This window comes from Platalea leucorodia (genome assembly GCF_965183815.1).
Source record: "Platalea leucorodia genome assembly, chromosome: 12".
Classification (NCBI taxonomy): Eukaryota; Metazoa; Chordata; class Aves; order Pelecaniformes; family Threskiornithidae; genus Platalea; species Platalea leucorodia.
The window spans coordinates 1,719,956-1,745,481 of record NC_138834.1 but is presented as its reverse complement, the minus strand read 5'-3'; the positions used below and the strand labels follow the sequence as shown (position 1 = coordinate 1,745,481).

General features: G+C 45.4%; 1 protein-coding gene across 2 annotated transcripts; it reads right to left on the bottom strand.

The window, feature by feature from the left end:
- Window positions 1-500: 500 nt before the first annotated feature.
- PGAM5 (PGAM family member 5, mitochondrial serine/threonine protein phosphatase) lies at window positions 501-11,970 on the bottom strand. Of its 2 annotated transcripts, none has more exons than XM_082325341.1 (6): window positions 11,670-11,970; window positions 7,430-7,608; window positions 5,876-6,001; window positions 4,592-4,680; window positions 4,117-4,250; window positions 501-2,224 (listed from the first exon to the last, which is right to left on the bottom strand). In XM_082325341.1, the coding sequence occupies exons 1-6, from the start codon at window positions 11,939-11,941 to the stop codon at window positions 2,074-2,076; spliced, it is 951 nt and encodes a 316-aa protein (XP_082181467.1). In that variant the 5' UTR covers window positions 11,942-11,970; the 3' UTR covers window positions 501-2,073. The 2 variants fall into 2 exon arrangements, with proteins under 2 accessions (XP_082181467.1, XP_082181466.1); XM_082325340.1 differs by having other exon boundaries at window positions 4,117-4,247; window positions 11,670-11,958.
- Window positions 11,971-25,526: the final 13,556 nt, after the last annotated feature.

The following is a 25,526-nucleotide window of genomic DNA, read 5'->3' as shown; positions in this document are numbered from 1 at the left end:
TTAACGTTCATCCTTTGCGCCCCCAACGTCAGTGCGGCTGCAGAGGCTGGTGCTGTCTGTAGGTGTGCGCAGAGGGGGTGCGCGGCCCTGGCAGCCCCCCGAGAACCCGCTGCTGGCCCGGGGGTGCAGAAGGGCGCGGAGATGAGCGGGTACGTGTGCGCACACGCGGAGGGGAAGGCAGCTGTGCCGCTCCTGTTGGCACAGCCCCGGCCCTCCCAAACCGCCAAGCGGCAAAGGGCTGCGCCCAGAGCACGGCCCTCCCTCCTGCACACCGCAGTTTCTGGAGGTGATGCTAATTAACGCTGAGCTCGCTACTGCTCCTGGTTTACATTTCAGCTAGGTGGAGTTGAAAGGACCAAGTTGGTAAAGGAGCGGTTGCCCCCGGCCCTGTGGGGTGCAGAGGCTGCTGGGCTGGCAGAAACGCGCAGCGCCACAGCCACCACTACAGCAGACGGCTGTGCAGCTGCTCCACGGAGGAGACAAGAAAGAAAGACAGACCAGTGATTTTATTCAAAACCTTTAAAAAGTTAATAGACAAAACCCGATAAATTATTCTCATTGCATCAATGAGAGAGACGTGTCATGATGGTTTCCTCTTGCCTCCACAACTCGCACTACACAACAATTGTGCGCGTGTGTTCCCCACCAGCCCCGTTTTCCTTGAAACGCTCCTGCTGCAGCAGTCCTGTCCCCAACAAGCCGTTAAACCTTGTCTCGCTCGGTCGTGTGCCGCGATTATGCTTCCTACAGCTCCGCTTACGCTACGTACCATTCTCGCTGGTGAGCGAACCTGCCGAACAAGTCGGTTGTGTTTGCTGTCCGGTAGTGCGTGCTCGAGCACGAAGGCGGACTGGGCCTATGGGGACATCTTCCAACATTCCAGGTGTTAAGTGAGCTAAGTTACTACAGCGGTTCGGGTGCCTGCCAACCATCCCTCCCCTCGCTCCTGAACCCCAGTTGTTCTCAGCCACCCGCAGTCCCCCCTCGCACGAGGCAGCAGCGTCGGAGCTGTGCAGGGGAGCCGCTTACAGCGCTCTGCTGGCGCTTGGCCGAGCACAGCCAGCCCACAGCTACTTCACCGTTCAGGCACCAGCAGCTCTACGCGGCAGTTTGCTCCGCTGCTGCGGAACCTCTGACCTGCAGCATCCCTACCTGGAACTCGGCGTTACTTCTCTACTCTGAAAGCAAGGTATCAACAGGTCCAAACCACTGGGAGACGGCAGCGACGAAAGCCCCTGCTCCTCAGAAATGTACGCGTCAGTAACCAGAAGCACGTGCAGAAGATCGCTGCTTTCCATCTTACCGCTACAAAGGCATCCCTGCATCCTTCTACAGACCCAGGTTTAGTTAAAGGCTTTACGAGCATTGCTCCGAGTAGCATGAAGTACTTCCTGAGGATGGAGGAACACTTAATAGAAGCAGCGGTTAATTCTAGCACCACAGCTCTGAGGCAAATGGTTTTTCCCCCTCTTTGCTTTATGCTTACAACCTCCAGGCACAGTTTACATGGGGGCAGAAGGGAACAGTGACACAACATCTACATCCTCAACAGCTTACAAAACCCGAAGCCTTATCCCTCTGTCCTCTGAACAGCAGAATACCCTGTTTGTCACGTCTTCTGCAAGAGCTGAACCAAGCTGGCTCAGCTTCAGTTTTAGCTGCAGTGTGATACAAGGCTGCTCCTTGCAGTTCCCCCGCCAACTGCTTTCCTGCGCAAGAGAAATACCCCCAGGAGCAAGCGTCGGTTACAGAGCCTGGGGGCGGGGGAGGCAGGGAGGGGCAGTCGGTGCTCGTGCTGAGCACCCACAGACATTCAATCTCCGTATTCCGCAGCTCAGCTTTGAGTTTTGGGGAATACCTGAGGACCGGGCAGCTTCAGGCTTACAAAGATTGCTTCTTTTCTGGACTGAAAGGCAGATATGAATATGTATGAAGGAGGCAAGGGGCTAAAGGACATTTTTAAGACAGCATCACACCCCAACATAACAGATAAAAATCTAGTGGTACTGTAGCTGAATGTGCTAGTGCAAAGAGACTCGAGGCAGCTGCTGCACAGCCATCAGTTTTGCTCATTCAGGTGCGCGTGATTTTATCTGGAGGCATGAAACCTGTGTCACCCAGCGTTCGAAGCGCCACTCTTCCATTCGGACGTATCACCAAGTGCGTTATGCTGCCATTGTTCAGAGACATTCGCAGCCAGCCTTCTGGGGGGAACTGCAATGCTCTATTAACAAACAAACAAACAAATTATTAATTCATAAACAAACAGTTACATTAACACGCCGCTCACAGCATCGCCTGCTGGTCCAGAAACGGAAAAAAGAAGAAAATTGTTGGTCATTCTGCAGCTTGCAGGCAAATGCTCCCACAGCCAGCCTTGGAAAAAAAGGTTCTGGTGCAACTGATGTGAAAATGCAGCACTGGTAATGGCCCCGTGCCAACACTGCACTGGCATGAGCAGAGGCCAGCAGATGGGTATGATTACTGTAGGCAGGATTAGTTCACATCGACAGAAGGCCGAAGCTCTAACGTAGTCAGGTTGCTGGCAGCGCGCTGAGCAACCTCGCAACCAACAGGACGACAGCCGGCATCGGTCCAGCTGCAGAACCGCACAGCCCTGCGCCGCTGAGGACAGGTAGAGAGGAGGGCTCGGCGCCCCAACGGCCGCCTCCGCGGACCAAGGGCGTACGTGGCAAAGAGCACGCTTTTAGGCACTATTTTAGCCTTGGCAGCACAGGTAGGTTTGTAACACCAGAGAGAAGAGGCAGTGAGAGAGGAGTCATTCTACGTGCCTGCACATGCCCATGGAAGGAATTCACCAGAACTACTTTCCATCAGCTATACAGTTCCCCAGAAGCGGCAAGAAAAAAGTACCTTGTGCTTTTTGTAGCAACACAGTATCACAGCTCGTCTCCAGCTGCTCTGAAATTCCTAACTGAACAGCCTCAGGAGTTCAGTCAATTGTAGTCAACAGCTGGAGAAAACATTAAGTTGTCTGAAACATCTTTTGCCTCAGATACTGAGGAATAACTTGGTTTGGCTCTAGGACAGTCTTTTAGAAAGGCTAAGAAATTAAGTAACAACGGCTACAGTCCAGGCAGGTTCAAAGGGAACGCTACATGGATTGTGTTCAATTGTGGTACCAGATAGCCTGGAATGGAAGGCACAGAAGAGGAGTTAAAAAGAAGAGGGAAGAAACAGCAAGGAGAAAAAGCATACAGCTATTTCAGAAAAAGCCTGGGTAGCAGCAAGATGATCTCTTCTGGCACAGGGAAGAATATTCTGTTTACCTGATCAATAATACTAAGTATAGCAATTTTGAAGAGCTCTAAATCAGTGCACAGAGCAGACAGGCTAGCATTTAACTAGCTCAGCTAAATAAAGCTAACTGAAATTGTTGTAGGTATTGATCAGATTAAAGTTTAATCAATCACATCTGTCCTGCTGAAGACAAATTATCTTACAGACAGACAGCGCTTTGCTGATAGCGAAGAGGAATAAAACGGACTCGGCTGACTGGATACAGAGACGGGCAAAGATCCAGAACTGGTTTCTCCTTCATGAACAACCTTGATGTTAGTGGAAAGATCCACCCTCCCCTCTAATCCAATACTGGATGTTACTGCAAAAACACACTAATACAACTTGAACGTAATAATACAAAAGTTTCCATTAGTAAAGAATTCCCCAAACTAAATCAGTCTTTCATTGTGTAAGATCAAATTCGCATCACCTCAAAAAGACGCATCCAGGCAGATGCTCTATTTGTTGTCTTTTCCAACAGTCCGCACAAGCATTGTCCTCAGGTTTGCGGGAAGCAGAAGCATGTGGTATTAAAGAGCCCGTTCAGGTGTACAAAAAGGTTTCGAGTCTCACCGATTTAGCCATTTTCACTTTAGAATTAGAATGGAAGTGTTCTACTTTTCAAATTTGTCCTCTATCTGCAAATTAATCCTGTGATGAAATTGCAGAAGCAGCTGCTCACAATGCAGGACTGATCTCCAGCCACTTCCGACAAGCCAAATCAACACACCTCCTCGCTCAGCGGAGCCATACGCCAACACCACGCCAGTAAAACTGACCTTTTAAAGAAGGAACATGCAACCCAACACCTACCTGCACACGATGTAGCGGATCACGTTGGCATGGCAGACAAAGATCTCGTAGCTGTCTTCTTCCTGCTTCGCGTCAGCTCTATGAATGAAGTTTCGAAAAGCAGCCTCAATTCGAGCTCCATCTTCGTAATACTGCTAATGGCACAGAGTTCAGAATTAAACACCGCTCGGAGCAGCAAGTGCCACTGTCTGCATTTGCAGATGGGCTGCGTCTTCTGAAGACTTCTTCTTCACAGGGATGCACACTGGAGGCTGAACTAACACTTAAGGACTGTAGGTTATTTTAACTGTTCTGTACACTTACTGGGGAGGAGAAAAGTATGCAGTTACCCAAGGTCTATGATGAAAAGCATCAGCTCAGACACTGCAAGTTATCACTACAGTCAATATAAAGTATACATAAAAAATCCCAAAGCAAATACAGAAGACAAAAAAAAAACAAAAAACAACCAAACAAACTTTAAGTAAAAAGTTACCACAGCTTCTGGTTTCCAGTGAGAGACTGGGGGGTCTGGTTCTATAGGTGCTCCCTCTCTCAGCAGATCAGTACTAATTTTTTTGACTCCTGAAATATTAAATACACATTCAGAAAGGAGTTGTTACTTCACCTGCCACTGCAAACAGGCCCACAACTCTACAATCGATACTTTTTTCCAGATTCTTTCTTCAAGGAGGTCTTCCTCTCCTTCCTAAAGGCCATTTCAGTCTACACACTTCCTACCAAGGGGTGTGAGCCTCTCCAACACAACGGTTTTGTCATCAGCAAGACGAAGTTTATTCCAACGGAGAGCAGCCCGACTAGCTTGGCATAGCAAGCTGAGTCTTCCCAGTCTGCTGCACTTCGAAGAAATGCTCTTGCAAGGATGTTAATCTAAAGCTGTATGCCAGTTAATCCTTACTGCTCATTAATGCTAATTAATGTTAATGATACACTTTAAAATATTAATATAAATATTAAATATGGAAAGATGGTTTCGGGGGGGGGGGGGGTGTTCAGGTTTTTTCGGTTTGTTGGTTTGGGGTTTTTTTGCAGCAGCACATTTAAGAAAACAAGCACAGAATGGTTGAGAGAACTGACATTCAGCTAGTCACACCTGAATGTCTGCTAAAATACCAGACAGAATTATGTATAGTCAAATATCTTTAGTTTAGATTCTACTATGTCTGAATGGCAGGAGGAGAAAAAAAAAAAAAAAAAAACCAACAACCCACGAACAACAATAAACCAAAACAAAACCACCAAAAACCCCACAACCACCCCAAACCCCATATAAACAAAGCACCCACATTAAAAAACCCCTACACCTTTGTGAGCGTGCCACACCTTCCCCTGCGCAGGGGACAGCACAGCACACAAGGGCCTGTTAATGAAGCCAGCAAGCACCAGTATAAGAACTGGAGTTCGTGATCCTCCTCGCTCCTGCGCTGTTGCCCCGAGACCAAGGGCTGAGCCAATCCTGACGACCTCTGACTGTGCTTTACAAACCGCGTAAGAGAAGACAACCAGCAGAGCTCTCCTGCACAGCAGTACGTGCAGGCAGCACCTAGTCACTCAGAGGGGCAGATCCCTCTTGTATTTTTAAAGATGAGCTGGAAACAAGCAGAATTAGGGGTTGTTCGTTTCTTTATAAATATAGGCATATTCACACAGGGCTGGAAGTTGGCTAAATAACATCTCAACCTTAAGGACAAGCTTAGAATTCTACTGGAAGCAGTTTTAAGGATCAGAAGACAACAAAAAATTAAGGGAAGTCACTTACCTGGGAGATGTTTGCTTATAATTTCAGTTGTTTCAGTTGCTCTAGTCATGGAGGAGTGAATAATCTGATCAAATTTTAATCCCAAGCTTGCCAGCCTGTGTCCGGTCAGTTCAGCCTGCTCTCGACCTTAAAAATTATATTCATTATATAAATTGGTGACACTCATGTAAGCGCCTCACACAAACTACCAAAAATATTGTCCAGTAGACATAAAAGGTCTCCACCGATGTCAGGTTTTTTCCTTTCCAAAAGCGACTGGAAAACATTTTTACCAGAGTCACTACTTATTCAGATCAAGCTTATTGCCTGGACAATTTTAAGTCGTATTTCCATCGGCAGGAAGAATTAGTTGGTTTCTTTTTTTAATTAAAAAAAAAAAAAAATCTATCTCAAAACTTATTCAGAGACTTTCACTAAAGTATTCAATATCCCTGCTAGCCCCATCCCAAGGGAGCCACTTCCAATAAAAGGTAGTGCTGACCCAAGCCATCTGCCATCTCTGTGTTCGGGGGGCACAGCAGAGGAGGCTGCGTCAAACAGATCCACTCAGACCCGACAGTGCGTTTTTCATAAAGGCAACATCATCCTGGAAGAGTTAAGAACCACAGCACTCGGATATCCCAGGGAAGGCTTTATTCCATCTTTCAGGTAGGTGAAAAGACAACAGACAGTTTACCTAACTTACCCAAGGCACAGGACGAGACAGGAATAAGATTATACTTTGTTACCACTTTACCTGAAATTAGCATTTCGCTCCTGTTTGCACACTGGTGACTGAGACTTGGAGCAAAAAAAAAGGCGTTTATACTAAACATTTGGCAGCAGACTTCCAAAACATCAAGCAGCCCTGCACAGCAATTCTTCCCCCCTCAAAAGAGTGTTGGCGTACACATAATCAAGAAAGTGTCCGCTGCTTTTTAAGTATACTATTAAAATAATACTAATTAACATTTGAGACCTAGTCACAGGATCAATGAATCAAGATTAACACAGACAGAAGTCATCCTCATTTCATGTAACTGATTAGCAGTATTCCCAGAAACAGTGCTTAGTAGCAAAAGTGAAATGTATTTAATTATAAAGGCTCCAACTGACAAGAAAGTCAGAGGTAATTTTTTTTTTAATAAATCAGCAAATTAACTAACAGAAACACAAACCACCTTTTAAGAGACATCTATCCCAAAGTTAGTCATGGAGCTAAGTTTAAAAGCTTAGCCTTGGGGAATTATGTCAGCTAGCATGACAACTTGCTCAAGCAACCTGAAGATAACTAGAAATTTCCTTTGTGAAGTTTCTTTACAACTGAGTGTGTTTAGAACTCTGTAAAGCACATTTTAATGTTTGGATTTAGAGGATCAAAAATGGAAAAAAAAAAAAAAAACAACCAAACTTATTCATGACATCTTTCTGCCACAAAGAATCCAGAGAGAGGATTAAGGTTTGGCAGTGAGACCCAGAACAGAGCTGAGTTACTGACCTGTACTCATCAGGACAGCAGCACGTAAAACCCAATTTTCTCAAAATGCAAAGTATGATGCTTCTAGTAATACATACCTAGTGGGGTCAGAGTTCTGTCTTTATCAGCCCGGCCATCCAGATTATATTGAGAATGACGGATAAGGAATATGTGCCTGGTGGCTTTTGCTTTGCAGTGATCCAAGCGTGAGGCAAGCTCTTCTTCCCCAGTTTCTTCATTTTTCTTTTTGAGGTTGATCAGAGCCAGTGGTTCACGTCTAAACAAACACATTTAAAACGTCATTTTTAGAATGGGGAGACTAAAAGGCAGAGGAATTTTACAGATGGGTAGTCTTGCCTTAGTTCTAGATATAGATGAAGTACTAAAATCGACTATTGAGCCATTTATATCGCAAAACTGATTCAAACCCTTGTGCGAGGGCTATAAATAAAAGCCTGCATTAAAAAACCCAAAAGTTAATGCCGTAGGTTAAAGGTGTAACTGACACAGATAAATTTGCTGTTTACCGACAGCCACCTCTCAATTAATTCTTGGGGGAAAAAAGCAACAAACACAAAAGTTAAATCGTAATGCAAACAGATGGTGGACACTAAAACATACGAAAGCTACAGTCTGTCCAGACAAGGAGATTATAAACACTATCAGAGACTTTATGTTTGAATTCCCATCGATTCAATAGTTGTTCTTGGGATTTTCACTGATTTTTAGTCACAGGTACAATGGTAACCTTTTGGACAAGAAAAGCTAACCATGAATGATACCCAGGAAAAGAGGAAGAGGTGTTGACTGATCGTAAAGGAAAGAAAGTGTTCCATATCTAAAAGGCCCTGTGGTAACACCTACAAAATCTGCACTTTATCAATCACGTTTACATTAAACGACTAAAAAACCCACCCCCAACAATACCCTAGGAAGACTCCAACTTTCTGCAGTGCACGCTGAGAATTATTTTGTGCTTTAAACTAGGTCACACCAGCTCTCTCCAGCAACACTTTTTTATTTTTCAGCCTGGAGTGTTTATTTATCCTTTCATCTTTTTCATCACTCTCTCCCCTCGTGCCACTTTAATCTTTCTTCCACTTTGTCACCCTGCTCACTGGTCTCCCCTCCTGCCCACCATAACCTTCCCTCCTGCCCATCACCCAGGCAGCTGAGCCAGCTGCTCGAGAGGAGGCCGGGCACAGAGACTCTTCCCCTGCCTCCCCCAGGACCACAGACTGTGCCGCAGCTTTCCCGCTGCTGACACCAACAGCGCAGCACCAGCAGCAGCCCCCTCCAAACCTTCCCCAGCTCAGTCTTCTGGTCCCCCCTCCGCCCCACTAATACAAATCCTTGGCTATGTCTCTCCACCTCAGAGCGTAAATCCTCTCCCTTGATCTCATACCTAAAGAACTTTATTTAATTCATACCAGGCCTCACTCCTTCCATTATTATAATTAAACTTGCTTCTTTATTTGTTTATAGATTTTTTTAATCAAGAATGTAATTTTTATTCAGTTTGAGACAAAGTAACGTGGTCATAGAAAATTGCTGCTTCACATACCTATTTCTACAGTTCACAGCAAGACTGGCTTTAAAAAGCCCTGCATCCATTTTGCTTTAGTAAAGACATGATTTCTATTAAACAGTCAGGCTTAGCACATTCCTTAAGCTGTTAACAAAGTTCAGCAAGGCATTAAAAATGAAAGAATAGTCCAATAACAAGAAGTTCCATTGCAATTTCATAGGATATTTCTTTTGATTCAGTAGAAACTATATTGCTGGAAAGACACATTAGGAAAATAGAAAAAATGTCTGAAAAATTCAAGCACTTTTGTAGAGTAACGTAGGGATTAGTTCATCCCACGGCAGAAACACGTAACACGAAATGCCTGAGTGAAAGCCCTGCCCTCTCCCCGCCAGCACCTCTGCAGTTACTCGATGGTAACATGCGCTTTGAAAAGCAACAGATGCTTTAACAAGTCATGAGAAGATAACCAAGCTTAACAATGTTTTTAGCATAAGCTAGTTTTAGAAAGTTTATGAGCAGGAAAACTTTTAATACCGCTAAGACTTAAGTAGGTTCTTTCAGGCCGCTGACACTCAGAAACTGACAAATGCCGTTTTCTGTATTCCCTTATTAAAAAAAAAAAAAAATCACCCCAGATCGTGGCTGGACAGAACTTTGCTAAAAAGCAATGGCAACGTCAGGGACCATCTTTAAACCTAACAAAGCAAAAGTATCACTTAAGCCGTGACAGTGCCCTTTTCACCTTTCTCCCAGGAAGCCCTGCCTGTCACTGAAACGTATCAGTCAGCCTAACAAATGTTTTAATGCTTGTAACATACTTCAAAATCCAGACATTTCTAGTTTTATTTCTGATAAAACTATTTGCAAGAACCACTCAGAAAACACAGGAAGGTACCTGAAGCCCAGAAATTTAGACAATAATTCAAAGCTTCCCCCTCCCCAAGCTTTCCAGTTAACAGAAGCTTAATTAGAACAGCTTTCAGATGAAGTATTCTACATGAATGAAACCATATCTAGTCTTCTCCAAGAACTGAGCTGTACAATTCCTGCGCAAGTGGCACAGACCAGCGCAGCATCCTTTGTGCAGCATCAGATCAGATCAATAGCAAGTCTGAACACAAGATACTTGCCTTCTTTTGTTTCAAACTTGAAAAGCCATCAGCTGTTAAGAGTATTGTAATATCTGGTTATTTGCTCACGACGCGACTTTGTAAATCATCCCCTGCCCTAAAGAGAAGCGGTCAGATGCTCTGTGTATTTATAAGCCATTTAACAACTTTACACGTTAAGTGTTTCTGCCAACGTCATCCAAAAATCAAAATCAAGACTTCAACCAGGTATAGCCAAAGCCATACCTCGCAATTGGTAGACACCAAGCAGCAGAAAACTAAAACTGATCTGTGATAATATATTTACATAATACGCTTCCACTGTTTGCACACTGTGATGAATGGTGGGTCATACAGTACACTACCCTTAACCGCTATTAAATGTTATCTAGCTGTATTTGTGCAAGCAACTGTGACAGCTACATCAGTTAGAGCACAATCTCCGCTTCCTGAATGGGTAATAAAAAAGAAAAATAAATGTAATTTACACGAGTCTGAAAGTACTTTAGAACCCCTGAAGAAAATCAACCATTTAGCAGAACCAGAAAGGCCTGGACCCACAGTTAAACAAGCAGTTTTAGCACCTCCCTCAATGTAACTGTGTAACCAGGTATAACCTTATTTAATGGAAGTTTTATTTTTATAATTAGGGTGCACATAGTCCTATTTATATGAGCACTTGATTCTGTAGCATCTCAAAAATCAGACCAGGATGCATTATAAAGTAAAAATCTGTTAGTGCTTAAGTTTGGATTTACTATGATTAAACTAGAGCCTGACATAAGTCTCCCTAGGGAGATAATTCTACCAGACGGAAGCTAAATGAGCCAAAGCTCAATACATACATTTGCACATTCTAATTAAACAATCAGAAAAAAACGTAGTTAACCCTTGGGTGAGTGTATTTCAACACCATGAAGAACACAACTACGTTAGGGTCAACGCAACATTTCCTTTACAAGGGTTTCAGGACACTAACTTGCAGTTTCGCGGTCAACATAAGCAGCAGGCCTAACACACGCCTCGCACTTGCAAACGTTCTTCATCCACACAGGTGCTGTTACTAAACAGAAACATCCTGGTGTAGAGGCATGATGGTTACACCGCCTTAAAAACAACCCGGCACCCCTTCTCCACAGCAATCGCGTTTACCGCGAACCTCCGGCTTTGCGGCCCCGCCGGATGGAAGCGCCGGAACGCAGGGACCCGCACGCCTTTGCGGAGGGGAGCGTCTGCGAGCTGCCCGGCACGGCACAGGGCGAGGGCACCCCCCGCAGTACCCGGCCGCTCCAGGATTTGCAAGCCCATCCAGGAATTCCAACCGTGCTCCGCTTCGAGCGGCTACCACCTAACGCTGCGCCTGCAAACGCGCCCTGCGGGCTCCCGACTGGAGCCGGGGCCCCGGGCCGCTCTGCGGCGGAGGCCGCGGGCCGTGAGCGCCGGGCCGGCTCCGGGGTCCGCGGCCGCGCCGGGGCAGCTCCCGCGGGGGGCCCGGGGCCTCCCCTTCCCGCCGGCGGGGCGCCCAGCCCGGCCTGCGCCCTCAGACACCCGCCGCTCCGCGCACGGCCCCGACGGGGGGGATCCGAGGGCAGCGCCCGCCGCCTCCCGCGCGGCGCGGGGTCCCCCCGGCCCCTCACCACAGCCGCCGCCCGGCAGCGGGGGAGGGCGGCCCCGCCACCGCGGCCCCGCCGCGCCTACCTGTCCCAGTTGCTGTCCCAGTAGCCGCCGGTGCCGGCGGGCCTCTCGATCCAGCCGGGGGCCGGCGGGCAGGAGGCGGCGGCGGCGGGCGGCAGCAGCAGCAACCCCGGCGGCGCCGCGGAGGCGGGGGGAGCGGCGGCGGCGGAGCCCCCCGGGCGCGGCTCGGCGTCGCCGCCGCGGGCCGGCTGCTTGCCCACGGCGACGGCGGAGAAGAGGACGGAGCCGCCCGCCAGCCCGCAGGCGGCCAGCGCCAAGGCGCGGCGGAACGACATGGCGCGGGCGGCGGCCGCGTGCCCCCTCAGCCCCGGCGCCGAGCGCTCCGCGCCGCCCCGCCCCGGACGGAGCGCGGCGTGGGGCAAGATTCCTCCGCGAAGGCGCCCGGCGCGGGGCGGGGGCACGGGGCGGCCCGGCCCCGCCCCCCTCGCGCGGCCGCGGGGCCCGAGGCGCTCGGGCGGGGCCCGGGGGCGGCCGGGGCGCGCGCGCCGTGGGCCTGTGCTCGGGGCCGCCCCAGCTCAGCCTGCGGCGGCCGCGCTGCCCGGGCTGGCGGCGGCGCCGGGGCCGCGGGCCGAGCCTGCCCGGCCGGTCCAAAACCGGTTTCTGCCCCAGAAGCGCGGCCGGGGCCGGGCAGGGAGACCGCCCGCAGCCCTGCCTGGTTTTAAGCCCTGGGTTCCTGGCGTTGGGAACCGTGGGTTTTGGGAAGTGCGAGCGTCTCGGCAGGGCCGGGCGCCCCCGTCCCCCGGCAGAGGGGAGCGGAGCGGGGCCCCTCCTGCCCGGGCGCCGCCCCGGCTCGGCCCCGAAGCCCGGTCCGGGCTGAGCGCCAGCAGCGCCGCGCTGCGCAGGAGCGGCTCCGTGCTCAGACCGGAGCGTTGTCACCTGCAGGTCAGCAAGGGCCCTGCCTTCACCTCGCAACAGGGCCTTGGGGAAGGAGACGCGGAGCAGAGCCCCTTCTTCCTGAGCTGACATCGAAATTCAGCACTGATTCCCACCTGTTAAACTCAGCAGTTTGCAAATGGCGACAGAAATGCTATTGAACCTGAGTCTTGGGATGCTGGCAGATTTTACAGATGCCATTATTCAGCCTTTGCATATTTAATTACGCAGTCTTATCATTCCCGTCCACCTGTTCGAGCTTCGCCTCCCTACCCGCATTCCCCGCACTACAAATTGCACTATTTGTGTTATTCCACTGATAGGCCAGCTGGGTAGACAGTTCCCAACAGCCAGATTTCAATTGGCACGAATGACTCCAAAAAACCTGAAAATGGAGCCTGTTGCCTCCCCCAGCAGACAGAGCTCTGTTCTGCTTCACCACGGCGCTAACGGGCGCCTTTGTCCTGCGGGAGCTACAGCAGAGCCACAAGGACGCTCCGCTGCCCAGCAGAAAAGGGTCTTTGCTGGAGAAGTTAACCCACTTGTCAGCGTTCCCAGCCGGGTGTCTTTCCCCCGTCACCACGTAGCGTCTCTGCCTGACGCACGCATGGTGCGGAGCGCCGATCCGGCTGCGCCACAGGTCCTGTGGCTCTGGGACATGGCACGGGACGTGGCAGTGGCCCCCAGGCACCAGACGAGAGTCAGAGGGAACCCTGATGGAAATCTGCTACAGCTGGGTGGCCTCCCTCCTTTGTCCTTCTTGCCTGCCTCATTCTCTATATTTAAGGTACTCGGCCTTCTGTTTCTTCTCATATAGCTTTAATTTTTAATTTGATTCTTTAGTTTATCTTGGAAGTATTAGCCTTTATCATAGAGGCAGGTGTGCGTATTTATACTGTATTTATACTGTAAATACAGCGTAAATACACGTAAATACAGTGTAACTACACAATATACTGTGTATATTCTTTCTTATTAAGAGCCCAAAAGGAAGAAGTCTATTTTCAAACCTTCACATCCAATTCCTCATAAATAGTGCAGTTCTTTTCCCCCGGCTTCCTGCAAATGACTTCTAAATCTTCTCTCCCCATAATGCCTTTTCTCATTTATCCTTCATAACACTCATTCTCCATTAGCTGCCCCACTTGTATCCTCCCTCTTCCCCTGCAGCCTGCCCTCTAACCCGAACCCCAACTGCCGTATTTGACCTCCAACAACTCACAACAGAAGGAAAAAACTGCACCAGATACTGTCACTTACCTGGGGACAGGGACGGGCTGAAGCTGGATGGGACAAACACTACAATTCCTGATAAATCTCTCAATTGCTTGAACTGAATTCTAAAACCATATGGTTCAGTTTGAATTTTCAGTGCTATTAACGGTGCATCAATTGCACAAATAATCTGACACTTGAGGTCAAAATCCCAGCATAGACACAGGCAAGTTTCCTGGGGCGTGACAGTGGCACCGCGTACACCAGGGCTGAGCTCCGCTCACCGCCAGAAAAGTCTGCGACTGTTGTTAAGCAACAATCAAAATTGTTTCCTCAGCAAAAATGTATTGCTGAACATCTGGGCAATCTCGTTGTGCTAGAAAATGCAAATGGATATTATTGTTTGCCTCAGTGCTGCATTTTGGATGTCATTCTTCTGCGACAACACTTCACCATCAGAAATCTCCTGTGCATGCTCACATTCTGCAGTTTATTTTTGCTTGGTTTAGGTACTAACGCACTTAACAATTTATGTGCAAAGGTCTTTTGAGATTTTCTTAGATTTTACTCAGTAAGTCCAAAAATGTTATTTTTAATTAGATTATGGTTACCATTTTGTAAAACTTGCAATTCAATTAGGTTAAAAAAACCTAAAAATCATTTGTTGAAAGTTACCACTAGCATGAATATACAGTCCTGCATTACATTAATAACTACTTAATTTCTTGCTCTTTTTTGTATATATATTCATATTGCTACTGTTCTGTTTTATTGTGTTGTATTTCATCTGTGAGCAGCAAATCCATCTAAGAGGATAACAACCCACTAATGGAATTATTCTGTTAGCTACAACAGCAAATGCTTGTGCTACTGATGCCACAGGTCCGGTACGCAGGGGCGAGTCCCAGGGGGTTATCCCCTTTCTGTGGCTGGATGCAGAGATACCTTCACGCGAGGTGCCCGAGGTTAGGGTGGCCTCTTAACTATGTTGTGGCCAGAACAAAGCAAGGCAGAAGTCAGCAAGCCAGTACGGCTGGCAGAAAAGTCAGTACAGATGTGGCCTGACAAACAGTGTTGCTTTCCCCTGGCAGGCAGAAAAACCTCGTGGCAACAGCGGGAGCAAGGCAGCCCGCAGGGTTAACTTCACCAGGAACACGAAGAACTTCTGTTTTCTGTGTGGGACCTGGATCCCTACAGGGATGAGTCAGTGTTTGGGTCTTTTACCATTAGCTACAGGCAGAGCAAGGGCAGGTCTCTAGCCTACAATTGGCAAGCAACATTTAGGAACTTTCAGACTTTTTTTTTTTTAACAGAACAATTAGAGTAATAAAAGGACATTTGAAACGAGGAAAATGTGCATTTGAAAAGCCTTTTCCATGACTCCAAGAGCATTTACTCACTGTGTATCACCTTCCCAATGTAAAAAAAAAAAAAAAAAAACCCTCAAACCTGTAAATTTAAGCTCTAAAGAGACAAAGAGAGAGAGAAGGGAAATATGTCATTTGATCCAAACGTATTCAGACATATACTGCAGACTTACTGCTGGACTTCTTAAAGGAAATATTGATGTCATCCTGGCCTGCTACAGACCCAGCAACATTTAAATGATAAACTAGTTTAAGCTTTTGGGTTATAAAATGATGCTACTTAAGCTCACTTAATACATTTTTTTATAGAGCAAGAGAGAATACTGCTTTTAAGCAACTTTAGTTTGTGTTAACTTGACCAGCTAAACAAATAAAAGATTTTGAAGCAGATACTGGCTTCCTGACCATATCTGACCACGTCACTGGAGGGTAAGCACAACCACACAAGTACTGTGTTGGTTAAATACAGTGCAAAATTTAGGGAGATTTTGGCATGAAAGAAAGTCTACATATATATATGTTAGCAGTGATTCAGATCCTGAATTTAATCTAGGTGTTGTGAATCACCCACTAGAGGATCCTTCGGATCTCTTTTGGCCAGACAAAAATGAGAGAGGAGCTCCTTTAGGATGGAAGGCTTGTCCTCTTCCCCAGCCACACTCTCTATAAGCGTATTTAAAAGTAGGCTTCACCTTATCTAGAGCATAGAAAGTCTTTGTATCATGAAAGATTAATCCATTTCTTAATTTTACACTCCTAGTCACTATCTTTCTAACTGAGGCGGATGATGATTGAAAAAAATTTCTTTAATAACACTGGGTATCACTAGTAAATGGAAGTATCTCAAATACAGCTGTAAAGAACTATTCTTCTTTCCTGGGACTGAATCTCTTTCCTTACTCCTTTAGTGAGGAGTAAGCCGCTTTAGTACACTGTGACTAAAGTCTCACTAACACTGAGAATTTAAAAAAAATCTCCTTGCACTTCTTAGATTGTCCTAAAATAGTTGAGACTGCATGACGGGATAGCTCTAGGATAAAAGTCTGTCTTCTGTGTATCGGTGTTATGAAGCCTTGCCTCTGACAGAAAGCATGAGAAAAGAGCTGCTGCAGAGGGCAAGGGGGGGAACTTTTAGGAACTCCTTCAGGGGTAGGGGGTGTTACCTGCCAGGTCTTCAGTGGCTCTAGAATCACGTGGGCGCGAGCCATGAATGCTGCAGGGCATCGCAGACTTACGACAACGGATGTCGCCCCAACGCGTGTGGGGTATTGGGTTATTATCAACGAGTCCTTCTCAGTACCCTAGCTCTCAGTCATTTAAAACCAGAAAGTTTTGCTCTACCAGACACAAACATTCAGCGTTACAATGCAAAAGACAGACCAAAAATATATTTGTGAAAGGAAGGACCTAAAAAAAAAAAAAAGTAATTTCTGATCCGGTAAACTAGTTTTATTAATACAGTCTCTAGCCCTTTCATTAAGTAAACGCATCCAGTGCTGCCCCTGGAGTCCTACTCATGAAACTACGGGTTTATAACAGCAATACTAACACTGCATTATCTAATGTAACGCTCTAATAAATAATGATGTATCACACCAGAAGGGTCTAATTTGAAACAGATGGTCTAAAGAATGGAAACATAAGCAAAGTCTTTACTGTAATCACTATCCAGGAAACAAAAGAGGATTGGATATTATTGCCTGAAGGACCGCCTGCCCCCCCAGCATTTTTGTCTGAGATAACAGTAAACTTTTATTTTGCTAACGAAGCACAGGGGCTGCTGCTAGCTCACAGCAATGAAACAGAACTCAGGCGCTTTTCCTAATCCTGATTAGCAAGTGAGAATTTGCTTTTGCAACAGCGTTTGTTGTTTTTGCAAAGTTCAACTGATCGCTCTTTACACCGTTTTCTTTATTTTTTTCTGTTTTAGAAAAGGAATTTGTAGTTGTTACGGACTTGACAGTGTTGGCTTCTGTTGCATTTGATAGTTGTTAAATATTAATTTAGGCACCGGAGCCTAGGCCCTAAGCCCAGCTCTGCTTTTAGGTGCGTTGGCAAACCTTTAAAAGACATGATCTGCAAAATTCACTTAGCAGGAAAGAGAGCACTCTGCTCACAAAATCATTTGAGGTACTGTGACGTACATAATTACACAATTTAGGAGATTTCTAGTTTTAACGATCCATTTAATTCTTTACAAGAAATACGAAGGCAAAATTCTAACTCCCCCAAAATGCGTCTTCCTTCCTACCTCTCTGTCAGGAGCTGTTTCCGATATTCCCCGCTTTACTTCACAAAAATCACCCTAGGGATGAGCTTGGCACACGCTGTCTAAACCCCGCTGTTCCTGTTTTTGGAAACAAGCATTTAAATGCAGTGTTTTCACATACGAGCTTGCATTGAGGCTGTGTAGGCAAAACCCTGGGATGAAATAGTTTTTGGGGCGCTAACTACAGGTCTGGAGAACCTGGAAGACAGTCAGCCACATACGTGACATTCTCTGCTGGCGACAGGGCAGAAATAGCAGCTGCAGCTCAGATTTAGCTAGGCAAGCTTTCCGAACACCGCCCCCGTTTCAGAGAGACTAAGGCCCAGACCGAGCAAAGCACTTGCTTAGACTGCACCTGCCTTTAAACACATGAATCATCTTTCTGAAGTCAGTAGACCTTGTCAGTATTGTGCCAGCGTTTAAAAACCCCACACTTTTCAGGAGAAATAATGAGCTTGACACTTACGTTCCTCAGGTTTGGGGGGTTTTGGAGAGGTAGCATTTTTGTATTATTTCAAGCTTTTCTCTGCAATGCTGAAGACATTTATTATCCCCACCTCTAGTGAAAAACTCAGAAACCCCCATAAGCAAGTGTTTACTTGAGACTTCAGGAGCTTGGGGGCCTTAAAAATCCTAAGCATTGTGAGATCAGTCCCAATAGCTTGAGAAGTAAGAAAAGTTAATGGGATAGTCAACTATTTAAACACAGATGCGTGCTTCAGTGTCTTATTACACATTAGTCGCGCTATCTAGTAAGCTTGGTATAAAGCCAGGAGCTAAGCATTCTTGAACATTGATTGCTATTCTCTTGACTTACTGTGTGCCAAACACTTCAGTAAGAAATGGCCCGAGAGCATCGTCCTGGGCGCTCTGCAGAGACTGTCTGAGCACAGGCTCCTTTCAGACCCCGCGGGGGTGAATTTCACGCTGCCTTCGCCGGGTTTATACCTCTAGGGAGAACACCAGGGGAAAGACGAATTTGTCCCAACGACAGTATTTCTCAAGAAAAAAGGGATGTAACGTACATCTACATGACTGATGAGACACAGAAATAGCCTTGCCTCTGCTGACAGAGATGATGAGCACAGCATCAGACTGAGCAGTGCTGGCTCCTGACAGCGTGGTCGAGAGCCCTTGCTTCCAAGTAAGAGGAGTCAGTACAGTTCCTGTGTCTGTTCAGGGTTTATTTTTGCCTGATCACAAAATGCAAAGTTCAGGACTGAGGAAACAGAGTCTCATCTCAATTACAACAATCAGCACCTGGATCCTGTGGAAGTATTCCAAACTTGCATTAGTGTAACTGAGACCTGTCCTGCAGCGTAACACCCCCCACCCCCCGCAATCTGAATCTCCTAGCTGGGAGCAGCACATAATGACGTTATTTCACCTGAGATTTCTTTTTTGATCAACAAGTAGAAAATCATGGAGAGCATCGTCTCATATTACCATACTCATTACTACACATCGTCTTTCTGTCTCATTCCCAACACTAATAAGCACAGGACCTAATTATCCCCATTTATAAATAACTTCCTGCATCCCATCTCTGTCCAACAACATTTTGGCAGGCATCCTCAGCAGAAGTTTTGAAATTATGTCCCTGCCAAAAGCTGTTGCTGCTGATGAATCACGGCACACACAACTGAAAGGCTGTGGTTGCTTTTATAAATATCTGCACACATACATATATATGTAAATGTATGTATATACACGTATGTGTGTGTGTATAGCAACTTGGAAATTGCTATACATCTAGATCAGGCAAAATGGCGTGGTGGCTTTTTCGCTCTTCCAAATGATGTTACTGAGTTCATTCAATCAAATTTCTGCTAATGTATTCATGCATTTCCTAGGGAAATTTTAAGGACCCTCGGGTGAAAATCAGCCCTCTGCATTGAGCTAGGCTGACCACCACATTAGTTTAAGTTATCAAAGTCACCAGCTGTAGGACTCAAGCGATGAATTTTTTCTTGAGCATAGAATTAGGCAGTCATGGAGCATCCAAGGAACTAGGCTTCAAAAATCACCTAACGTCAGCCCGGACTAAAGAGAGCATTGCTTTCCCATGCCCATGTAGGGGAGTGCTACTAACAGGAGCAGAGTTAATGCTGGGCTGAAGGATACCACCTTTGCTGCTTTTCTCTTAGTCCGGTGATACGGTTTTCACAACATCCTGTGGCAATTTAATCTGCTGTCTTGAAAAAGTTTCTGCCTTGTGTTTTCATTCTGCTTTTTGGTAATTTCTTTTAGCGCTCACCATTTCTTGCACTGTGGGAAACAGATACCCATCCCTTGGTTGCTTCCTCCATGGCATTAATTATGTCATTTGTCAGCTTTAAACCAACTGGGTTCAAGAGAGTTCTTGACGGGAGATGCTCCAGAGAGAAAACTCTTTGAAGGGAATTGTTTTTCTGTCCTAACTGATTTGCCACCAGCACTTCATTGTTATAACCTGGTGTGATTAACCAGTGACTTTGCTTCAAAAAGAAGGAATGTTTGAAAATTACTTAGCTGAAATGAACTACAGGTTCATTAGCTAAAGTAATCGTTGCTATTAGTAGGAATTTACGCAGAATTCTTTTTTAAAATATTAGCAAGATCCACATTCAGCAGCCATTGCTGTAGCAATAGCTGAAATACACAGTATACATTTTATGCAGGTTTTCTGAATCTGCGTTTCAGATCTTCTATAACATTTTATATCTGCAAAATGAAGAGTAATAAGCAATTTGATGTTGCTCCAGATGGAACTTATGTTTTGTAATTAATTTAATATGTCACATAAAATGTAACCTTGAACTGTAAGCTGGCCTGGAAAAAAATGACAAAATGTTTTTTTCTTGCCAACTTCAACAATTTGGGGAGGGGAATTACTTTTACAATGCTTCACTCTGGCTTTTTTACAGTGCGTTTGACAGACACATGGCATTGAAAGACTGGTTGCTGCTTAAAATTAGAAAATACACTTTATGCTAAAAGTGTCCCTCCAAGGTAAGTGCAGAGGAATGTGGAATTGCCAAAAACTGATGGCTGTCCTGTGGGGACAGAGATCCATTTCAACTTTTCCCTGCCAGCCTGCTTTCAGTCCCCAGCCAAACCTGTCATAGGGCTCCGAAGATTTATGTTATTACTCTGCCTTATACCCCTGCCCTCGTCAAGGCCCTGCCTACATTATAACCTTCTGTCTTTCTGCAAAATAATGATGGAAATCCATCTGGAGCAGGAAGAAGAGGTCTTCTATGTACTTAACAGCATGCTGCCTGACCCAGCCAATCAATCCTTCATGCTGATAGAAACCAGAGGAAATTTTTCTTGCCAGCAATAAACCCAACTGCCCTTTGCTCTCTTTTGACACTGCCTATTCCTTTTCATGTCAGCCAAAGATACTTCTTTTCCCTTTTTCATTACCTCTGTTTTCTCCTTGACGCGAGCTAGGGACTGTAAGAATGCCCTCTGAAGTCCCGCACCTCTGCCACACGGCAGTGTCCATACGGTCATCATATAGCCTCTACCAAGCAATGCCCTATTGCCAACAGGTTTCAGACCTGGCCCCAAGGAATGGCCGCGTGACCCGACACTGCAAGGCACTTAGCAGTTTAAATCCAGAGGATCTCAACTTCTGTGTCATACTGGAATAACAGCTGCCCAGTGTGACGTGACTTTCCCAGGGTGACAGAGTAAGTCAGCAGCACAGCTGCAGACACAAACCGTGTCACCGTTTCCCAGGCCCGTGCCTCACCCCCAGGTAACGCATCCTGATCGCCATAGAGAAAGACCGTGGAAGAGCTCACTGCTTAAAACCACCCCGTGTTTGAGCAAGGAGGGAACACGCTGTACCTAGAAAGACACTTCACAGGTCTCTGCTTCAGGCAGGCAAAGCATTTCTGGGTGCACGGGCTGTGTAATGACTCTGTCCAACAGCAGGACGCTCACGTTCCTTCTGGTGATCAGTCTCTGTGGGTATATATATATATATAAATAAACCAAAACCAAGGATAGCACACCCCAAGTCTCCTGTACCCAAAAAGGACTCTCTCCATCGTTTGTGTCACAGTGCTGAAATGCAATTCTGCAGCATCCAGGGCTTTAGATATATATGAAGAGAGTCTGTATAGATATCTCTAGAATTTGTGTAGATGTAATTAAAAAAAAATACATTTTCAAAAATAAATGAAAATACTCATAAAGAATGATATTATAAATTCTGTAAAAAATGAGGGCGAAATACAGTAAATTACGATGGTATATTTACGAAGGTTTTACAGGTTTTGAAAAATGTAGCTATTCTGTGCTTCACTATAAGTGGAAATAAATATATTTATTTTGCCTTTACAGTTAAATAAACTCATGCAACTTCTGTTTACACATGGACACACCTAATCTTCCTATCCCTTAAAGCACGATGTGCTTTCCTGTTAAATATCCCAGTGATATTAATAATTTCTAACTCTTTCCTGCCCCTTTATTAGAAAGGGAGTATTGAGTAAAAGACCATACTAGCAAAGGAATTATTTTGTGCAGTAATAGACAACATTATTCCTTCTTTGATAATCTTCATGTGCTATGAACATGGTATTGTAGATAAATAGATATGTATTTCTGTACAACATTAAAACAGGCACAAAAAAAGACAGGAATTAATAAGTTTTCTCATGGCAGCATAGTGGCTTAGTCCTTGCTCTGAAGAAAAAATGTAAAAGGCCGTATTTCCTCCGCAGCCCACAACATTGCAATGGCTGCGAAACTCAGCTCTCCGTGTGTTCTGTGCCGCAACAGCACATAGCAGCGTCCCCCCTTTTTGAGGTCACACCCAACCTACAGGTGTTTCTTTTACTGTATTTCTGCTCAGTAATTTTAGTTATTATTATACACATACACGACTATTCCAATAAGCAGGCAGGGAAGAGCGAATTGCTTAAGGCAATGAAGCATATGATCTCTTGGAATGAGGACTGTGCTGTGTGGGTATTACGCAGAGGGTTTGGATTATAAGGAAATATGCAGGAGGTCAAGGGAAGGATCAAGGCAGAAATGTCTTTCATATATTTACTAAAACAGCTCTCCAAAGTCAGTGCGAAAGACCAAGAGTACTGTCAGCAACACCCATCACACAAACACCCAAAAACTTCCTCCCCAAGAACATGACCTGGAGCGATGCTTTCATTTGAGGTTAAATATGCCCCGAATCTGCCCTATGGCTCCTGGATGCCTATGGGATGCATCTGCCTGGCTCCAGCTACACAGCTGACTGCAGAATGATAGGGGTTGAGCCAAACGCAACCCATTTGTGAGGTCAGGGAGTCGCAGCCCCATCCGACACGGAGCAAAGAGGCACGGAAAGACGTACGAGTCAGCAGTAATTTGTAGCGGAGCCAGGAACGGGTGCCAGAATGCCTGAAGCCCATTCCTGCGCCCTAAGCGCCGACCATGTTTCCAGCTGAACATCTAACTGGTACATCTCTTACTGCGAATCCTAGCTTAACGCTGGGAAACTGCCAACAAGATAGCGGTGCAAAGCACGTGCGTTTTGATATAGAAGATTGTGGAAAACAACAGAGCAGTTTGTCTGCATTATGTCATAGTGTGTCTGAAAAATTAGTCATAACCAAGTACCATATATTTATAACTACTTACTTCTCTGTTTTTAAGTCTGTTATTTTAGGTATCTGTCAATGAGACAATAAGGGCTGATCCCAAGGCCAGATGGATTCGTAAGATTCAGGCTGCAAAAACAGGATCATGCTGTTACTCACTGAATTTACTCAGACACTGCAGTTTCTACAAGGTGAGTTTTTCCTAAGAAAAAGTAGCATTGGTTTGTATTTCTTAAAAAAACAACAGCAAAACCCCTTTCACCATCTGTTCAAATGACTGTACAAGAGAAAAAGCTGACTGTAAAGCTGTAGTCTGCTAAACCACCCATGCCCAGGACTTGAACCAGATTATAATGCCATTTTATGAGCTTCTACCATCATCTTTGATCCAAAGATCCCCATGTGCTCTGCCCCTGCGTAACTGAAAGAGGCTTTCAACACGTCTGCTCCATGGCAGGGAGGTGTGCTTTGCAGCTGGCGCACGCAGGAGCCGTCCACCTCATATCCACTGAAGCAGGGAACGCAGGAAGAAGCCACTGCCCAGGAGCCACTTACCTGCAGACCGCATGGAAGGACAAGCCAGAAGGCAGAAGAGCACCACGCTGCTGCTTCACTAGTAAACCCAAATTCCCCCTTGCTGCCTGCCACTCAAAAACACCTATGTGAAGACTATTTATCTACGTAAGTTCTCTGTAACAGGGACAGAAGCTCTGTTAAAAATAGAGTTGGCCCAAAACTGGGATGTGTTTATGCCATTTGTCCCCTTTGTCCCCTGTTGTGGGAAAAAAGATGACAAGTACTTGATTTGCTCCAAGTTAGAGGCTTGAAGAACTCCTAATGTCAATGAACTATAGCAATGAGCTAATTCCTGTGGGTGCCACTCCCAATGGCACGTTGAGTATAACAAGGCTCCGTTAATATTAAAGGAAAAACTACCATTGATTTCAGGGGAGACAAGATTTCAGTGTGGGCTAGGCATGGCATTCATGAGCTTAATGTGTTATTGTGCCACTCTGAAAACAGGAATTCTCATTTTAGGTGTTCATCTCAAGTATTCAGGGCTTGTGAATTTGGTGTTGAAAGCCCTACGCTGAGTCCCCATTGCTGACTGTGTGTAATGACATGATTTATTGAACCCAAACTCGTGGGCATTGGTTCCAAAACAACGGCGCTAACTAAACAACGGTGCTTCATTTGTACGGAAGGCTACTTTTTCCCTTAAAAGAGTTCCGGGCATTGCCCTTTCTCCAGCTGATCAGACATACCCTCCCCGGTATTTCTTTCAGTTACCACTGAGTTCAGTGGGAGGGTTCAGTGCTCAAATACATCCTTGAAAATCCTGTTCTTATCCCATATTGAAGAAATAGATGGATAGTACAAGCCCCCCGTGGAGGCTAGGAGTTTAAAGGTGTGAAATAAATTTTAGGAGGTAGTATACCGCCCTCATGGATTTTACATGGCAGATACTTCACAAAGTCTGCTGAAAGGAAGGTTTTTGAATTACTTATATTTGTAAAATATTTTTATTTCAGAAAGGGGATATTTTTTAAAGTACAAGACTTACGTGTGGTACCCTTATTATTCTAAAATGCAACTAAACTCCTAAAAAAGCTTATGAGCTGGCAGAATCCGCTGCATAACTTACGTTGTGCACTTCTGCCATATAATCTGATCAAACTGGCCTGAGCCCATGAATGCAGAAATTACTTTGATTAATGAGGACTGGATAGACAGAGTATCTTACCACAGTCTAGAAATATTGGTGAGCCTCAGCTTTGCCCACAGCGCTCACATAGCTTTGCATGCTGTCCATCTGTACATCCAACATGCAGACAGTTATGTATACATTATATACATACAGGCATTCTAGATATACATATATGAGGACATGGTTTAGTGGTGGACTTGGCAGTGATAGGTTAATGGTTGGACTCGATGATCTTAAGGGTCTTTTCCAACCTTAACGATTCTATGATTCTATATACACACATATATATGTAAGGCACTGTAAAATGTACCATCACTTCTCTAGGACTGTTTTTCATCTGTAAAAGTAATCATATTTCTTCATATAATTTGAAATGTCGACTTTTTAAAATGTTTCAGGGTTATAGAGATATCAGCTATGAAATAAGCCTTACTTTAAAATTCAAGTTATTGTGACAAGATGAACAAAACTTATTTTGACAGTAATTCTAATCTATTTATTATATAACCGCTCCTCTCTTAGAAGATGTATTCACCTGTATAAATAGTTTCCTTTGTCTCTCCTTATTATGTTCCAAAATGTGAACTGAAACTTGTCCTGCAGAATAAAAAATAACAGTAATGGAGAAATGAATACAAACTTGGATAATTTATCCATTACTTAGAGAGAGGAAAGCCAAGATCGCTGGAAGCCAAGATGTCTTTACATAAAATGTACTAGAACAGATCATGAGCTTATATGACTCTGAGGTAGCCAACACCAATGGAGCCTGGTGATTACATTTTTGGCCATTTTATGTAGAAGGTAATCTCTGCCATGTGAAGACAAGACAGC

Coding starts and splice junctions, on each gene's coding strand:
- PGAM5 (XM_082325341.1), bottom strand. CDS start 11,941: ATGTCGTTCCGCCGCGCCTTGGCGCTGGCCGCCTGCGGGCTGGCGGGC. Junction 7,609..11,669: donor TGGGACAGCAACTGGGACAG/GTAGGCGCGGCG, acceptor GTGTTTGTTTAG/ACGTGAACCACTGGCTCTGA. Junction 6,002..7,429: donor CAGAACTCTGACCCCACTAG/GTATGTATTACT, acceptor ATAATTTTTAAG/GTCGAGAGCAGGCTGAACTG.